We start from the raw sequence: 17,397 nt of genomic DNA on the forward strand, positions 1-17,397 counted from the left end.
AGGAGGCCATATCGTCAAATGGTATGGCGGATTTTTTAGACGCTTTGGCTACTGCTGCGTCTAGTTTCGGGGCTTTATCCCATCTGTTTACTACCGTGTTATCAAAGGGGTATCTCCGCTTAAAGGCTGGTGGCATGGTGCCCCTTTTTTCCGGTCTCTTCCATTCTCTGTCAATTAGGCTCTGGACCTTATCGTTTAATGGAAAAGCTTTGCGTTTTTTGGGGTCTAGACCCCCGAACATTATGTCCTGTGCCGAGAGTTCCAGTTTTTTGTCCGCTACCCCCATGGTGGACCGTATTGCTTTCACTAATTTGTCCATCTGGTCTAAGGGGAAGCAGAACCGGCTAGAGTCTTCATCCGAGGAAGACGACGAGGAGGCCGAGGAGTTGTCACCTTTCCTAGGGGCGACTGAGGCCTTCGAGCCTGAACCACTAGTCTCTCTTCTAGACGGTTCACTTTGCGGTAAGAGTTTCATTTCTGCCCTGATCATCTCTCTCAGGTTTGAAGTGAAGTCAGGTGTCTCTTCCGCTACCTGCATAAACGGGGGAGAGTATAAGGGCCTGACCATCTACCCCTGGACTCCGTCTTTATTAACCCCTACCGTCTGCCGTATGCATGGCTGGCATAACTTTTTAGTGTGGCCATTTGGTAGGGGGGAACTACAGAGGGCACATTCCCTGTGCTTCTGTTTTCCTGTAGCTTTCTTCCCCTGCAAAAAACATAAGGGAACACTGCATCAGGGTACATTCACGGGGATCTCTTACCCATGCAGATGAAGCAGGTACCGGATCACGGAGGGAGGCAGGGGGATCCTTTCTGGAGGAACTTTCGCGGCTTTGGTCGCTAGTTCGTCTCTGCTTCTTCTGCTGGCCACTCGTATGCGGTTTTGTCGTGGCCTGTTTTGCGGGCGCTCCTGCGCCTCGTCCTGCTGGTGTAAAGGGGCTTCCGTCGTATCCATCGCTGGGGCCTCCGGAAGCACCCCAGCGGCGTCCCCATCTGCCTTATATGGCCTCCTGGTGTCCGGGTCAGCAGGTATTCGGCCATAGCACCACCCACCCGGGATCCTTGGCACTCCCTCCTCCATGCTCCGGCACACACCCCCCCCCCCGCAGCCGCCGCGCGACCCCTGGACCGGCGTGCACCCACGGCGCGAGTCGGAGGCCGGCCGGCACTCGACTTCCGGTATCGGCGCTTTCGCTCCGCCCCTTCCGCCGCATCACTTCCGCCGGTCACCAGAGCCCTGCGGGAGCGCGCGCGAAGGAGCCGCACAGCGCCCCTGCACGGGATGCCTCCTAGCCCCACGCCGCCATGACCGCCGCCAGGGGCCAGTATCGACCGGGAGGACCGGGCCTGGGGGAGCGCAGCAGGAACCCAGGGCATACATACCAGGTGCCGGCGTTTTCGGAGACGGCATCCACCGGACCCCTGCTCCACCTGCTTCGTCCACTGCCGTGGTGACCTACCCGGCCCCACCGTGGCGCTTCCAGGGACCCCGCACTGACTGAGGTAGGAGACCCCCTCGCTACCTGGGTCGGTCAGCCGGCCTGGGTATTCAATCCATGACGACTCCATGACGGACGATCTGTAGAGAGTCCTGTCCTCTAGGAACAGGAAACCAACTGATGCGTGGGAGAGGTGCCACCTTTTTGTATCTGTAGGTTTCCTGTTCCTAAAAGGGCGGATCCCCTCTCTCAGGTGGTGCTGTCATGGACGACCGAATAAAGAGAACTTGCAACCCCTCCGTCAACCTGACCAGCTCTACCACCTTCAGCAGTAACCAGAGGTAGGCCAGAAAGTGAATTCACAACAGTACCCCCCTTGAGGAGGGGTCACCGAACCCTCATTCACGCCACCAGGCCGATCAGGATGGGCCCGGTGAAAAGCACGAACCAATCTTTCAGCATGAATGTCAGAAGCAGAGACCCAAGAATTAACCTCCTGGCCATAACCCTCCCATTTAACCAAGTACTGGAGTCTCCGTCTAGCCAAACGTGAATCCAATATTTTCTCTACCTCATATTCCACATTGCCTTTAACCAATACTGGGTCAGGAGGCGCCGCCATAGGAACTACCGACTCCACAAACCTCTTCAACAAAGATTTATGATCTTAAACTTAACTGGAAGAGCCAATCGAAAAGAAACAGGATTAAGAAGCTCCAATATCTTTTAAAGGTCCAATGAATCTTGGCTTGAACTTTGGAGACGCAACCTTCATAGGAATATTCTTTGACGACAACCAAACCACATCACCAACTTTAAGCCGGGGACCAATGGTCCTATGCCGGTTGGAAAACCGTTGGGCTCTTTTCTGAGAGCGGGACAACTTATCCACCACTTGGTCCCAATCTGCTGCATTCTCTCTACCAGTGTCCACACTTGGGCAGGTCAAAGATTCCACTTGCCCTGATGAAAATCGAGGATGAAACCCAAAGTTACAGAAAAAGGGCGACATCAAAGTGGCAGAACTAGCTCTATTGTTTAGCAAGAATTCGGCCAAGGGCAAAAATGAGACCCAGTCATCCTGTATGAAACATCTCAAATAGGACTCCAAAGTCTGGTTTGTTCTCTCAGTCTGCCCATTGGTCTGAGGATGAAATGCAGAGGAGAAAGATAACTGAATTCCCAGTTTGGAACAGCAAAGCTCTCCAAAATCTGGAAACAAACTGGACTCCTCTGTCCGACAACGTTCTCAGGAATCCCGTGCAACCGAACCACCTGTTATAAAAACAAGGGCACCAACTCAGAAGAAGATGGCAACTTTGGGAGTGGTACAAGATGGATCATCTTAGAAAATCTATCAGAAATCACCCAGATAACAGTCAATCTCTGAGAGACAGGAAGATCCGAAATAAAATCCATTGAGATATGGGTCCATGGCCTCTTGGGCACCGGCAGGGGCATCAACAACCCACTAAAACGAGAACAGGGTTTGGAGTCCCAGGGCTGTGGAGTCGGTAAGCCAAACCTGCGACTCAGACTCCTCAATTTCCCTTACAATGACTCCGACATATATTGCTTATATTTAAGTGAAAAATTTATTGTAGTACAATGTGAACATCAGACATTTAATCATTTTTATGACACAATAATCAAGATATTTAGAACATAACATATAATTATTGGAATACAACTTTAGAACACAAAAAAACAGTAATAAATTGTAAATGTAATACACTGTGTAATATCGATTACATATATACAGTACAGCCCAAAAGTTTGGACACACCTTCTCAAAGAGTTTTCTTTATTTTCATGACTATGAAAATTATAGATTCACTCTGAAGGCATCAAAACTATGAATTAACACGTGTAATTATATAATTAACAAAAAAGTGTGAAACAACTGAAAATATGTCTTATATTCTAGGTTCTTCAAAGTAGCCACCTTTTGCTTTGATTACTGCTTTGCACACTCTTGGCATTCTCATGATGAGCTTCAAGAGGTAGTCACCGGAAATGGTCTTCCAACAGTCTTGAAGGAGTTCCCAGAGATGCTTAGCACTACTGCGGTCCAGCTCACCCCAAACCATCCCGATTGGGTTCAGGTCTGGTGACTGTGGAGGCGTAGCACCCCATCACTCTCCTTCTTGGTCAAATGGCCCTTACACAGCCTGGAGGTGTGTTTGGGGTCATTGTCCTGTAGAAAAATAAATGGTCCAACTGAAGGCATACTGAACCAGCATACTGTGGTAGCCATGCTGGTTCAGTATGCCTTCAATTTTGAATAAATTCACAGTGTCACCAGCAAAGCACCCCCACACCTCCTTCATGTTCTCGGTGGGAACCAGGCATGTAGAGTCCATCCGTTCACCTTTTCTGCGTCGCACAAAGACACGGTGGTTGGAACCAAAGATCTCAAATTTGGACTCATCAGACCAAAGCACAGATTTCCACTGGTCTAATGTCCATTCCTTGTGCTCTTTACCCCAAACAAGTCTCTTCTGCTTGTTGCCTGTCCTTAGCAGTGGTTTCCTAGCAGCTATTCTACCATGAAGGCCTGCTGCAAAGTCTCCTCTTAACAGTTGTTGTAGAGATGTGTCTGCTGCTAGAACTCTGTGTGGCATTGACCTGGTCTCTAATCTGAGCTGCTGTTAACCTGCGATTTCTGAGGCGGGTGACTCGGATGAACTTATCCTCCGCAGCAGAGGCGACTCTTGGTCTTCCTTTTCTGGAGAGGTCCTCGTGTGAGCCAGTTTCTTTGTAGCGCTTGATGGTTTTTGCCACTACACTTGGGGACAGTTTTCCCAATTTTTCGGACTGACTGACCTTCATTTCTTAAAGTAATGATGACCACTCGTTTTTCTTTACTTAGGCTGCGTTCACACTTGCGTTTTTTTCCCTATACTTTAAGATGGTTGCGCATACACATGCGTTTGTATGCGCATGCGTTTTTTTGTAGTGCGCTCGGGCGCACAAAATGCATCCTGTTGCATTTTTTGTGCGTCCGACTTGCCCCAAAAAAACGCATGCGCACGCAATGCGTTTTTTTTACAGCAAAACACCCATTAGACTATGGGTGTGCATACGTGCGCATTCTAATGCGCACGTATGCTCAAAAAAACGCATGCGGTTTTTTTTAAACGCACCAAAACCCGCAAAAAAGGCAAACGCATGATGCATTTTTTCCATGCGTTTGTGTGCGCAAAAAACGCGCAGCAAAAAAACGCAAGTGTGAAAGTAGCCTTAGCTGCTTTTTTTCTTGCCATACTACAAATTTTAACAGTCTACTCAGTAGGACTATCAGCTGTGTATCCACCAGACTTCTGCACAACACAACTGATGGTCCCAACCCCATTTATAAGGCAAGAAATCCCACTTATTAAACCTGACAGGGCACACCTGTGAAGTGAAAACCATTTCTGGTGACTACCTCTTGAAGCTCATCAAGAGAATGCCAAGAGTGTGCAAAGCAGTAATCAAAGCAAAAGGTGGCTACTTTGAAGAACCTAGAATATAAGACTTTTTTCAGCTGTTTCATACTTTTTTGTTAATGATATAATTCCACATGTGTTAATTCATAGTTTTGATGCCTTCAGAGTGAATCTACAGTTTTCATAGTCATGAAAATAAAGAAAACTCTTTGAATGAAAAGGTGTGCCAAAATTTGTGTGTATATATATATATATATATATATATATATATATATATATATATATACACACACACATACACACAAATTTTGGCACACCTTTTCATTCAAAGAGTTTTCTTTATTTTCATGACTATGAAAACTGTAGATTCACTCTGAAGGCATCAAAACTATGAATTAACACATGTGGAATTATATCATTAACAAAAAAGTATGAAACAGCTGTATATATATATATATACACATACATATATATATATATATACACACACATATATATATATATATATATATATATATATATATATATATATATATATATATATATATATATATATATATATATACATATACACTCACTGGCCACTTTATTAGGTACACCTGTCCAACTGTGTGTTAAGACTTAATTTCTAATCAGCCAATCACATGGCGGCAACTCAGTGCATTTAGGCATGTAGACATGGTCAAGACAATCTCCTGCAGTTCAAACCGAGCATCAGTATGGGGAAGAAAGGTGATTTGAGTGCCTTTGAACGTGGCATGATTGTTGGTGCCAAAAGGGCTGGTCTGAGAATTTCAGAAACTGCTGATCTACTGGGATTTTCACGCACAACCATCTCTAGGGTTTACAGAGAATGGTCCGAAAAAGAAAAAAAATCCAGTGAGCGGCAGTTCTGTGGCCGGAAATGCCATGTTGATGCCAGAGGTCAGAGGAGAATGGGCAGACTGGTTCGAGCTGATAGAAAGGCAACAGTGACTCAAATTGCCACCCGTTACAACCAAGGTAGGCAGAAGAGCATCTCTGAACGCACAGTGCGTCGAACTTTGAGGCAGATGGGCTACAGCAGCAGAAGACCACACTGGGTACCACTCCTCTCAGCTAAGAACAGGAAACTGAGGCTACAATTTGCACAAGCTCATCGAAATTGGACAGTAGAAGATTGGAAAAACGTTGCCTGGTCTGATGAGTCTCGATTTCTGCTGCGACATTCGGATGGTAGGGTCAGAATTTGGCGTAAACAACATGAAAGCATGGATCCATCCTGCCTTGTATCAACGGTTCAGGCTGGTGGTGGTGGTGTCATGGTGTGGGGAATTTTTTCTGGGCACTCTTTGGGCCCCTTGGTACAAATTGAGCATCGTTGCAACGCCACAGCCTACCTGAGTATTGTTGCTGACCATGTCCATCCCTTTATGACCACAATGTACCCAACATCTGATGGCTACTTTCAGCAGGATAATGCGCCATGTCATAAAGCTCGAATCATCTCAGATTGGTTTCTTGAACATGACAATGAGTTTACTGTACTCAAATGGCCTCCTCAGTCACCAGATCTCAATCCAATAGAGCATCTTTGGGATGTGGTGGAACGGGAGATTCGCATCAGGGATGTGCAGCCGACAAATCTGCGCCAACTGTGTGATGCCATCATGTCAATATGGTCCAAAATCTCTGAGGAATGCTTCCAGCACCTTGTTGAATCTCTGCCACGAAGAATTGAGGCAGTTCTGAAGGCAAAAGGGGGTCCAACCCCTTACTAGCATGGTGTACCTAATAAAGTGGCCAGTGAGTGTATATATACATATATATATACACATACATACACACATATATATACATACACACACTGAATTTTCTCAGCTGGGCGTAGCCAGGATCAAATCTAGGGAGGGAGGGGGGGGGGGGGTGTCGGAACCTCATACTGTTCCACAGAACCTCATACTGCACACCTCAGCTGCTAAAAAGACCAACCAACCATATGACCCATCAACCAAAAGAGGTGCGCATTACAGGGACGTGGTAACCCTTAAAAAGGTACATGATCCATTTATGCAATCTTCTAATTGTTTTTGCACCTTATAAAAATAGTCACTGTGGTTTTCTTATAAATGCGTATGTTAATTCTTTGCACATGCACACTGCACTTTACATGGCAGTGATTTTTTGAATCACTCATTTTTTGACATGATATGATTATGATATGATTATATATGGTTGTTTCTGTGTAGATGCACTTTATGCAGCAGTGACTTATTAATTTACCAGTGGCTTTTTTGTTAATATGATAAAACACCACTTGGTGTATTCCCCTTTTTGCACAACGCACACTGCACTTTATATGGCAGTCATTTATTAAATTAGTTGTGTTTCATCTTATTTATATTGGTATGCACATGCACTTTTTTACAATACATTATATATATTTTTTGGAAAGTTTTCACTTTATAATATATGAGGTATGCATATTAGAATATGAGTCATATGTAATTGGGTCCAAATTTTATCTTACAATTTTTGTAAAGTCGTCCCTATAACTGCACATTGTTTTTATTGGTTTCTACGTAACCACCAGTATAATAAAGATTATTAAGTATACCGTCTGGTCTCTTTTGTGGACACCGCATCTGGAGGCACGTTTGCCCCTCTCCTATATACTGACAAGCTCATTTCCTTAGAGAGATCTTTCTCCTCAATGCCTAAAGCACCATCGTCCTCTCTGATAGATGCCTATAAGCTCTACACAATCTATATACCACACGTAACTGAAGGTCACATTGACCGAAACGTCTTTTTTCGTGTACTACAATAAACCGCCTTACAAATACCTTTAAGTTGAGTGCTAGGTTCATATTTGCTGCTTTAACGGTTTGGGAACCTAAACTTAGCACCATCTTGAGTTGTGCTCACGGTGTTCTTTCTCTACTAAGAACACACTGACAACCCCAACTCACCACAGACACAGATTTCCAATCCTAAACAGGATTATGGGTTTGCAACCAGGGAATACTCAGAACAATAGTATCATGCAAATTGTGCAACACCAAAAATTTACAATTTTCTTGGTGGTCCAGGTCGACCCGCATTATCACCTGGGTCCAAAACTGGGGTTTATTCTCCGCCAAAGGAGTAGCATCAATACCCCTCAAAAGGATAAGAGTCCGCAGGGGTATCATGGGAAAACCACAACGTTTAGCAAAGTCTAAATCCATCAGATTCAAAGCTGCTCCTGAATCTACAAAAGCGTTAGCGGAAAATGTAGATAAGGAACAGATCAGAGTAATTGCCAAAATGAACTTAGGCTGTACACTGCCCACAGCAAATGTGTGAGCAAAACGCTTTTCTCGTTTAGGGCAGACAAATAGTATGAGAGGCGTCCCCACAGAAAACACAGCTTATTACGTCCTCTAAACTCCTGACGTTGTGCCCTAGACAAAACCCTATCACATTGCATGGGTTCAGACGTTCGTTCAAAAGGCGGCACCGCCTCTCGTGTAGTTTTACGTTCATGTAAACGCCGATCAACTTGAATGGCCAATAACAATCAAGACTAGAGGGAACAGGAAATCCCACCATAACATCTTTTACGGTTTCTGATAAACCCTTCCGAAAGAGAGCTGCTAAGGCATTCCATGTAGTAAGGACCGCCAACTTTCAGAATTTTGACAGTATAACTCTGCAGAATCCTGACCCTGGTTCAATGCCAACATGGTTTTCTCAGCTTGATCAACAGCATTAGGTTCATCATACAACAACCCCAAGGCTTGAAAAAATGCGTCCACATTAGTCAGAATAGGATCTCCGGGTGTCAGAGAAAAAGCCCAATCCTGGGGATCGCCGCGCAGCAAGGAGATGACAATTTTAACCTGCTGCACAGAGCTCCCCGATGAGTTAGGCTCACGGCAAGAAATAGTTTACAATTATTCTTAAAATTCAAAAATTTAGACCGATCCCCAGAAAACACATCAGGAGTAGGGATTTTTGGTTCAACAGCAGATGACTGAGCGAGATTGGCGGAAATTCCCCGCACTTCAGCAGCGAGCTGCTCAACACGATCAGACAATTGCTTAATCTCCATTAAAGAAAAAAAATCCTCCTACGGCCCCAGAGAAAAAAAATATATAAAAAAATTCTGACACTTTTTTCTTTTACAATTCTTTTCTTCTTTTGAGTACCCTAGAGTCTGCGGTTAGGCTGGTGATTCTGTTATGATTGGGTTGCCGAGGAGGAGAGCAGGCCAGGCTAAGCCACAGAAAACCAGAGAGGTTGGTAACTAAGCTGATTGCAGACCCCTGATCCTATCCACACAACTAGCAGTAGCCGTGGAGCGTACCTACGATGATCCTAGACGCCTCGGCACAGCCGGAGAGCTAACTATGCCTAAAGCAAGAAAGGGGAAATCTAAACTGCCCCGGAGCAGACTCCAAAGGAATAGATAGCCCCCAAACATATATTGTCAGTGAGACAAGATGAAAACACAAACCCAGGGAGAAAAATAGACTGAGCAAACGATGGGGCCCACACTGACTAGACAGGATAGGAATAGCTTAGTTACTCACCGATAACGGTGTTTCTCGGAACCCATGACAGCACCACGGAGAGAGGGGGTCCGCCCATCAAGGACAGGAACCTACAGACAAAAGAGCGGCACCTCTCCTCCGCCCCCAGTTGGTTACAGAGCATCAGAGGGTCTCCCGGTTAGTTAATAACAAAAGTATATACATAACATTATAATTTGCATACTTATAGAGAAACCTCGTGACTAAGAACACACTCTACACACATTAAATCGTGCTCACCGAACACGTGAAAAAAGGGGGGGAATTAAGCGGGTGCTGTCATGGGTTCCGAGAAACACCGTTATCGGTGAGTAACTAAGCTATTCTCCCTCACCCATGACAGCACCACGGAGAGAATTTCAGAGATTGGTAGCTTAGGGAGGGACCACCGCCTGAAGGACCCTTCTCCCGAAGGTCAGGTCAGACGCAGAGGCTAGATCTAGGCGATAGTGTTTGAAAAAGGTAGAAGGTGTTGACCAGGTGGCCGCCTTACAGATCTGTTCTATCGATACCTCTGATCTTTCTGCCCATGAGGTCGCCATTGCTCTTGTAGAGTGGGCTTTTAGACCCTCCGGGATGGTATTCCCGCTGCATGAGTATGCCAGGGCAATCGCGTCTCTTATCCATCTTGCCAGGGTACTTTTGGACGCCCCGAGCCCCTTACGAGGTCCCTGGAAACACACAAAGAGAGATCCTTCCTTCCTACATCCCTTGGTGGCCTCTAGGTAATGCACTAAGCACCTCTTCACATCTAATGTGTGAAATTTCTCCTCTACTCTATTCGTAGGGTTTGGGCAGAAGGAAGGAAGGACTACCTCCTGTGATCTATGGAAGTGTGTTGCTACCTTGGGCAAATATGCAGGGTCAGGTTTCAATATAATTCTATCCTCCATAATTTTAATGAATGGGGGTATTGCCGATAAGGCTTGAATGTCACTTACTCTGCGGGCCGATGTTAGGGCCACTAGCAGTATCGTTTTTAATGATAGGGTCTTTAGTGGAGCTGACTGAATAGGCTCGAATGGGGGTCCTGTTAGGGCTGACAACACTAAGTTCAGATCCCATGATGGTACTTTCTGGGTAGCTATTGGTCTAGACCTGGCTGCGGCCCTCATAAACCGTGCCACCCAAGGGTCGCTCGCTACCTCCTGATTATAGAGGGCGCCCAGGGCCGCTACCTGTACCCTCAGTGTGTTAGTCGCTAGTCCCTGTTCTAACCCCCTTTGGAGGAATTCCAGGATTTTATCCATTTGTATTCCATCCTGAACCTTTGCCCCCGAACTGGATAGGAATTTTCTCCAGGTTCTACCATAGGCTTTGATTGTAACTGGTTTTCTACTTTTTTGTAACGTGGAAATTAGATTTTCTGAAAATCCTTTCCCCCTCAGCAGTGACCTTTCAAATTCCATGCTGTTAAATGGAGGTTCACTGCTTGGGGGTGTAGCACAGGGCCCTGCGATAGAAGGTCGGGGAGATCTGGTAGAACCCAGGGGTCGGTTACTGACATTATTCTGAGCCATGAAAACCATGTTCTTTTTGGCCAGAAAGGGGCTATAAGTATTACCCGAGCCCCCTCTTCCCTGACTTTCCTTATCACCGCCGGAAGGAGAATGGTCGGTGGGAAGGCATACAGTAAACCCCGTGTCCATGGGAGCATAAATGCGTCCAGGGTGTGAGGATTCCCTTTGGGATTTAGAGAACAGAATGTTTCCACTTTTTTGTTTTTGTGGTCTGCAAATAAGTCTATGTCTGGGGTTCCCCACATTTCCACAATCTTCTGAAAAACGGACTGATTTAGAGCCCACTCCCCCTGATGTAGTTGGGTACGGCTCAGAAAGTCTGCCGTTTGGTTCTCTACTCCCCGTATATGTAGCGCCGATAGGGACAGTAAGTTTTTCTCTGCCAACCCGAATATCTCGAAGGATGCCTCCATTAGCGTTCTGGACCTGGTTCCCCCCTGGTGGTTTATATAGGCCACTGTTACTCGGTTGTCCGAGAATATCCGGACATGATGGCCTTTTAATGCTGGCAAAAAGTGACTCAAGGCATAATTTACTGCTAGCAGTTCTTTTTGATTCGAGGAGGCTTTTAGTTCTTGACTTCTCCATCCCCCTTGAGCCACGCTGATGCCCATGTGTGCTCCCCAACCCACAGGACTGGCGTCGGTGGTAATTACATGTGTGATTTTGGCCTCCCAGGGGATCCCTTTGGACAAGTTGTTTTTGTCCTCCCACCAGGCTAGGGAAAGAATAGTTTTTGAACCTAGCGTAATATGATGTTCCAAGTGGTCTCCTAAGGTCCGCTGGTTGGTCAGGATATCCCATTGCAGATCCCTCATATGTATTTGTGCCCACTGGACCGCCGGCAAGCATGCAGAGAGGGACCCTAACAGGGACATTGCTCGTCTTAGTGTCATAGAGGGGTTTTGCCTCGCTTTTTGTACTATATGAATAATTCTGTCCCTTTTGTGATCTGGCAAGTAACACACTTGGATGTTTGAATCCAGTGTCAGGCCTAGGAACTCCTGGACTCTCTCTGGTTCCAGCCTTGACTTTTTCAGGTTCAGAAGCCACCCGAGGTTTTTTAGAGTGCTCATCACTCGGTCCCTCTGTTCTGTGCATTTCTGGCCTGAGTTGCTCGCTATTAAAAAGTCGTCCAAATAAGGCACTATCAGAACATCCTGTTCTCTTATGTGAGCCATCATCTCTGCCACCAATTTCGTAAAGACCCGTGGAGCCACTGAGATCCCAAATGGCAGGGCCTTGTATTGGAATTCTCTTATTTCTCCTGCTATCGAGACTGCTAGCCTGAGGTATTGCCTGGATTCTTTGTGAATGGGGACATGGTAGTAGGCATCGCTGAGGTCTAGGACCACCATAAAGCATTGCGGAAAGAGAATTTTGATGGTCGATTTGATCGATTCCATCTTGAATTTTTCGTTCTTGATATAGCAATTCAGTCTTTTTAAATTTATGATGGTGCGGAAGGTGCCGTCTGGTTTGGTTACCAGGAAGAGAGGCGAGTAGAACCCCCTGCCTCTCTCCTGTGGGGGAACCTCCTGTAGGACTTTTTTGTCCAACATACTCAGAACCTCCTTTTCGAGGGCGTCCTGTTCGTTTTTTGACGACCTTATCGGGGTAATTATGTATTTTTGCGGCGGGAGAGAATAAAAGTTTATCCTTAATCCCGATCTTACAAGATTTATCAGCCAGGGATTGTTGGATATTTTCTCCCAGGCTGGGAGGAAAAACCTTAGTCTCCCTCCCACCCTGGGCCCACAGTCACTTGGCGGGTTTTTTATCCCGGGACGAGTTACCGAAGATGAACCCCCTGTCCCTTCTTCTGTCTTCCCATTTTTGGTCTCTCGGGGGTCTCCTCTGGAAGAACTTTTTGTTCCGAAAGGACCGTTTAAAGCCTGTGGCGGTCACAGGTCCTAGGTTTGGGAAGCCTTTCTTTTTGTCGCCTGCCTTTTCGAGGATGTCATCCAAGGTTTCCCCGAAGAGGAATTTTCCTTCACAGGGAATGGCGCATAATTTTATTTTTGTCTGGAGATCCCCAGGCCAACATTTTAACCATAAAGCTCGTCTAGCTGCATTCGACAAGGCTGCTGTTTTAGATGACAATCTTATCGAATCAGCCGAAGAGTCGGCCAGGTAGGCTGCCGCCCCTCTTATCATTGGCATGGATTCCAGGATTTTATCTCTGGGAACCCCTTCCCTTATCTGTCTCTCCAATTGGTCTATCCATACCATAAGAGCTCTGGAGGTACAGGTTGCCGCTACCGCCGGCCTGATGTTTCCCCCTGCTGATTCCCAGGTGCCCTTAAGTAGGGTATCCGCTTTTTTATCTAACGGGTCTTTCAGGGTACCCATATCTTCAAAGGGGAGTGCAAACTTTCTTGAAGCTTTGGCTATCGCCACATCTAGTTTGGGGGCCTTATCCCATGATGTGGATGCTTCCTCCTCAAATGGGTACTTCCTTTTGATGGAAGGAACTGTGGAGCTTTTCCTATCCGGTTTTTCCCATTCTTTATCTATGAGGCCTTGGACGTTCTTATTTAACGGAAATACCTTCCGTTTTTTTTGACTCAGTCCCCCGAACATAATGTCCTGGACTGATCTATCAGTCCGGGGTTCTTCCACCCCCATAGTGGATCTTACCGCCTTTACTAAGGCATCCACTTCGTCCAGAGGGAAACAATGACGACCTTCCGTCTCCTCATCGGAGGATGACGAGTCGGTATTTACAGTATGGGAGGTGACTTCCCCTGACGATAAGCTGTCTGATTGGGACTCTATCACCACGTCCCCCTTCCTTCCCTTCCTTTCCCGTTTTCTGGATGAAAGGGCACTCTGAATTTCTGCGCGGATTACCGCCCTTAGGTCTGCGGCATGATCCGGGGTTTCACCGCCGAGGACCTCCTGTATACAGGAGTCACACAATTTTTTCTCCCAGGGCGTTGGTAATGGTTTCCCACAGGTGGGGCATTCCCTGTTCTTGGTCTTTTCTTTCTTCTTTCCCTGATAAGGGAAAGAAGTCTATTACAATGGGGAACATTCACGAAGATCCACTTACCCCTCATGCGCGGTTGCAGGTACCAGTTCTGGAAGTGGATCCAAATCCCTCACTGGGCGATCCACGGCAGGTGACTTGCTCCTTGCAGTAGACTGCTGCGTGGAGTGGCTGCTGGACCTGCTCCCCCGTCCGTCTTTATCCTTTTGGCGGCGCTGGTGATGCTGCCTTTGTTGCTGCTGCTGCTGCTGCTTAGGCTGCTGTAGCTCCTCATGCTGGTCGCTATCCATCGCGCCTGAACGCTTCCAGCTCTGAGGCTGCTTTAGCGTTCCCAATTTGAATAAGCCGCCCTGGCGTCACCTGTCTTCCCGGCCTGCACCGCTCTTCCCCCGGGGAGTGCGTACTGCGCATGTGCCGACCGCGGGGACCCGGAAGTTCCTCATTCTACTTCCGGGGCAGCGCCATCTTGGTACACCTGTGTACCCAGCGCTGCCCCTATCCGGCGTCCCTCGGCCCCTACTCCTCCCGGAGCGGCGGCCCGGTCCTCCCCGCCCACTCACCCTGGACAGCCCCTCAGCTGCAGCGGTGGCGGCTTCGGCAACCGACCCCGCCGCGACAGGGGCCTTCCCGCTGTCTGACCGCGGACGGGGCGGTCCCGGATCTTCACCTCCCGGTAAGCGCTGCGCTCTTGCTGCCGTGGTTCACCCGTCAAGGACAGGAACCCAACTGGGGGCGGAGGAGAGGTGCCGCTCTTTTGTCTGTAGGTTCCTGTCCTTGATGGGCGGACCCCCTCTCTCCGTGGTGCTGTCATGGGTGAGGGAGAAAGACTGTCGGTAATCACGCAAAAAACCCTGCAAAAAAGTCCAACATGTCTGATGCACAAAAAACACTGAAGTCGCACGACTTCGCCCCACTATATCAGCACTCTGGTATATTCTGAAAGCAGAGCAAAAAAGAGGCCAATCTAATAAGGAACAAAAACAAACTGGCACAAGCAGTAACATATGGATGGTGATTCAGCACAGCCCCAGCCAGAGCTGGCTGACTCACACAAAACTGAAATAGACAAAACCAGATCAAATGTGAACAGAATAGCAAAAGAACACTTAGCTGAGCATGCAGGGACTGAGCTGGAAACTAAGACCTCAGGAGGCAGGAAAAAAAATCACCAGCAGGGATAGAGGGAGTCAGCTGTCAAATCCAGACAGAAACCCCAGATCTCCAAATGTCATCATCATTATCAGGAGGCAAGCCTCTGTTATTCAGATCAGCTCCATTACCCTCCAGTAACCACCAGAGGGAGCCCAGAAAGAGAACTTGCAACCCCTCTGTCAACCTGACCAGCTCCACCACCTTCAGCAGTAACCAGAGGTAGGCCAGAAAGCGAATTCACAACAGTGATCAATGAGTGGAACAAGCGGCCACAAGAGGTGGTGAGTTCTCCTTCAATACAAGTCTTCAAACAGAGGCTGGACAGACATCTGTCTGGGATGATTTAGTGAATCATGCTTTAAGCAGGGGATTGGTACAGATGACCCAGCAGGTCCCTTCCAACTCTACCATTCTAGGACTGCAGCAGGAGCCTCCCCCCTCCAATAAGGAGAGTTTTAAGTGTTCAGACTCTGGAATGTATCACAGTTATATCATTCAATTAGGGCGATTTGCTCCCCATCCCATACACAGGAGCACTGGCTTGGTCGAACACCCGTATTCTTAGTGAGAAAGCTGCCGACTGACCCATTGGACAGCGGCTCATATCAGGGAGAGAAGTGTAATCGGCCGAAAGCAGACTTGTGATAAGCCAGTTGTCCAGCACCTCCATACACATTAGACAGTCAGATGAACACGACGCTACCGTTGGGTTTAGAAGATATTAGTTTAATCAGTAAACGGAGCTGCTCAATCGTTACATCCAGATGTCGTCAGACCTGGTAACTGCTGATCGGCAAAGGTGTTGGGTGCCAGACCTCCTCTGGTCTGATATTGATGACCTACACATCAATATAGTGGAAAACTACTTCAACTGTTTGCTAGTCGCTGTGTTTCATTTTACCAGCTTGTTCTCTCTGGTTACCTACCTCCATATAGGCCAGCTACAGTAGAGGGTTCAGCATGGAAATGGGAAGCATTAGGATAGACCTGAGGCCCACAGAAAGAGTCTGTAAGTGAGAGAACGAAGAGTTAATAGGCACAGGTCTGTATACAAGACAGGCATTACCGCATACGTGAACGCTATACACTCGGGCTGGCAGCAAGAAGCTAGGAACGGATTTGTGTTGTGGGAGGACACTTACTGGAATTTTCAAGACTTTATTGAAAAAGTTAAACCGTAAATGAGTAATGAAAGGATTTTTGTAACTTTCTAGCTTAAAGTGCTTTTCCGGGACTAGAGAAAAAAGAAAAAAAAAATAGGCTGCTTTTCATTTAGTAACAGCGTCACCTGCGACTACAGCTTGTGTGTGGTACTGCAGCTCCACTCCATTCACCATAAGAATATTCTAATCCTGGACAAGCCAACAACACGGTTTTGACTAAATGTATTTGTGCATTAAAGTTTTCTTAAAAAGAATGCTTAGTTTTGTTTTCTGCAGCCCCTATGTATCACAGTACATGCCAGACTGCAGAAGGAGTTGGCCATGACCTCATCTGTAACCCTTTACTCTCCTTTGTAGAGAAGAGCAATAGCCTCATGCAGCAAGCGGTGCCATAAGTGATGTCACCAGGGTTCATCAGCTTTGAACTCAGGTGAACTTTCTCACGGCAGCTCAGCGCTAGACACGGTAGGAGCGATTACACCCCTGTCAATGTGAACCGGCTACAGGGAGAGCGGTCACTGCTCTCCAAATAATCCGGTTCGTCATGAGACAGTATGGATTATCTTCACATCAGACAGGTGGTGATATAGTTGCTTATTTTTTTTTCATTTACAGGGGACAATGGCATCGGCGCAACGCGAGTATTATGGTTGTTTATTATTTTGTGTTTTTACAGGTGACCTGAGTTTCAATGGATTATGCGTAAGGTGAGTAATCGCTTTTTTACTTTTACTTTAAATAAATGAGTACCATTTTTTCAATTAAAGGACTTTATTCTGGGTGTATATATATATATATATATATATATATATATATATATATATATATATATATCTCTATCATTTTTACAATCTAACTATGGGGTTCTCCATTACTAACCCTTGGCTTGATGTCACCTGACAATATATGAACATCACAATTATTACTCAACTTGCTACAGTCACAGGGCAAGTGGAAAGAGCAAGTCTTAGCACCAAATTTGGCATATCTTATTGATGCGCCATTTCTGGGGTGGCTGAGAACTTGTTTTTAGTCTGGGATGGAACCAATAATAAAGACCCCTTCCAATACTATTAATATCAAGCCCCCAGCTGCTTGTTTTAGCTTGGATGGTTGTCAAAAATGGAATGGGACCCCTGGT

The 17,397-nt window shown here is 46.6% G+C and overlaps 1 protein-coding gene across 12 annotated transcripts in view; it reads right to left on the reverse strand.

Moving 5' to 3' along the window:
- Nucleotides 1-17,397, reverse strand: part of PICALM (phosphatidylinositol binding clathrin assembly protein) — a 99,956-nt gene that overhangs the window by 25,405 nt on the left and 57,154 nt on the right. For 8 of the 12 annotated variants that reach the window (XM_073569225.1, XM_073569231.1, XM_073569223.1 and 5 more), the window contains one exon: nucleotides 16,020-16,100. The exons of the other annotated variants lie outside the window; for them this stretch is intronic. In XM_073569225.1, the coding sequence (XP_073425326.1) occupies nucleotides 16,020-16,100 (81 nt within the window). The remainder of the gene's footprint in view (nucleotides 1-16,019; nucleotides 16,101-17,397) is intronic. 12 annotated transcript variants of the gene reach the window in all.

The sequence above is a fragment of the Dendrobates tinctorius genome, unplaced genomic scaffold (genome assembly GCF_039654945.1).
Source record: "Dendrobates tinctorius isolate UK_male_01 unplaced genomic scaffold, ASM3965494v1 ptg000023l, whole genome shotgun sequence".
NCBI lineage: Eukaryota > Metazoa > Chordata > Amphibia > Anura > Dendrobatidae > Dendrobates > Dendrobates tinctorius.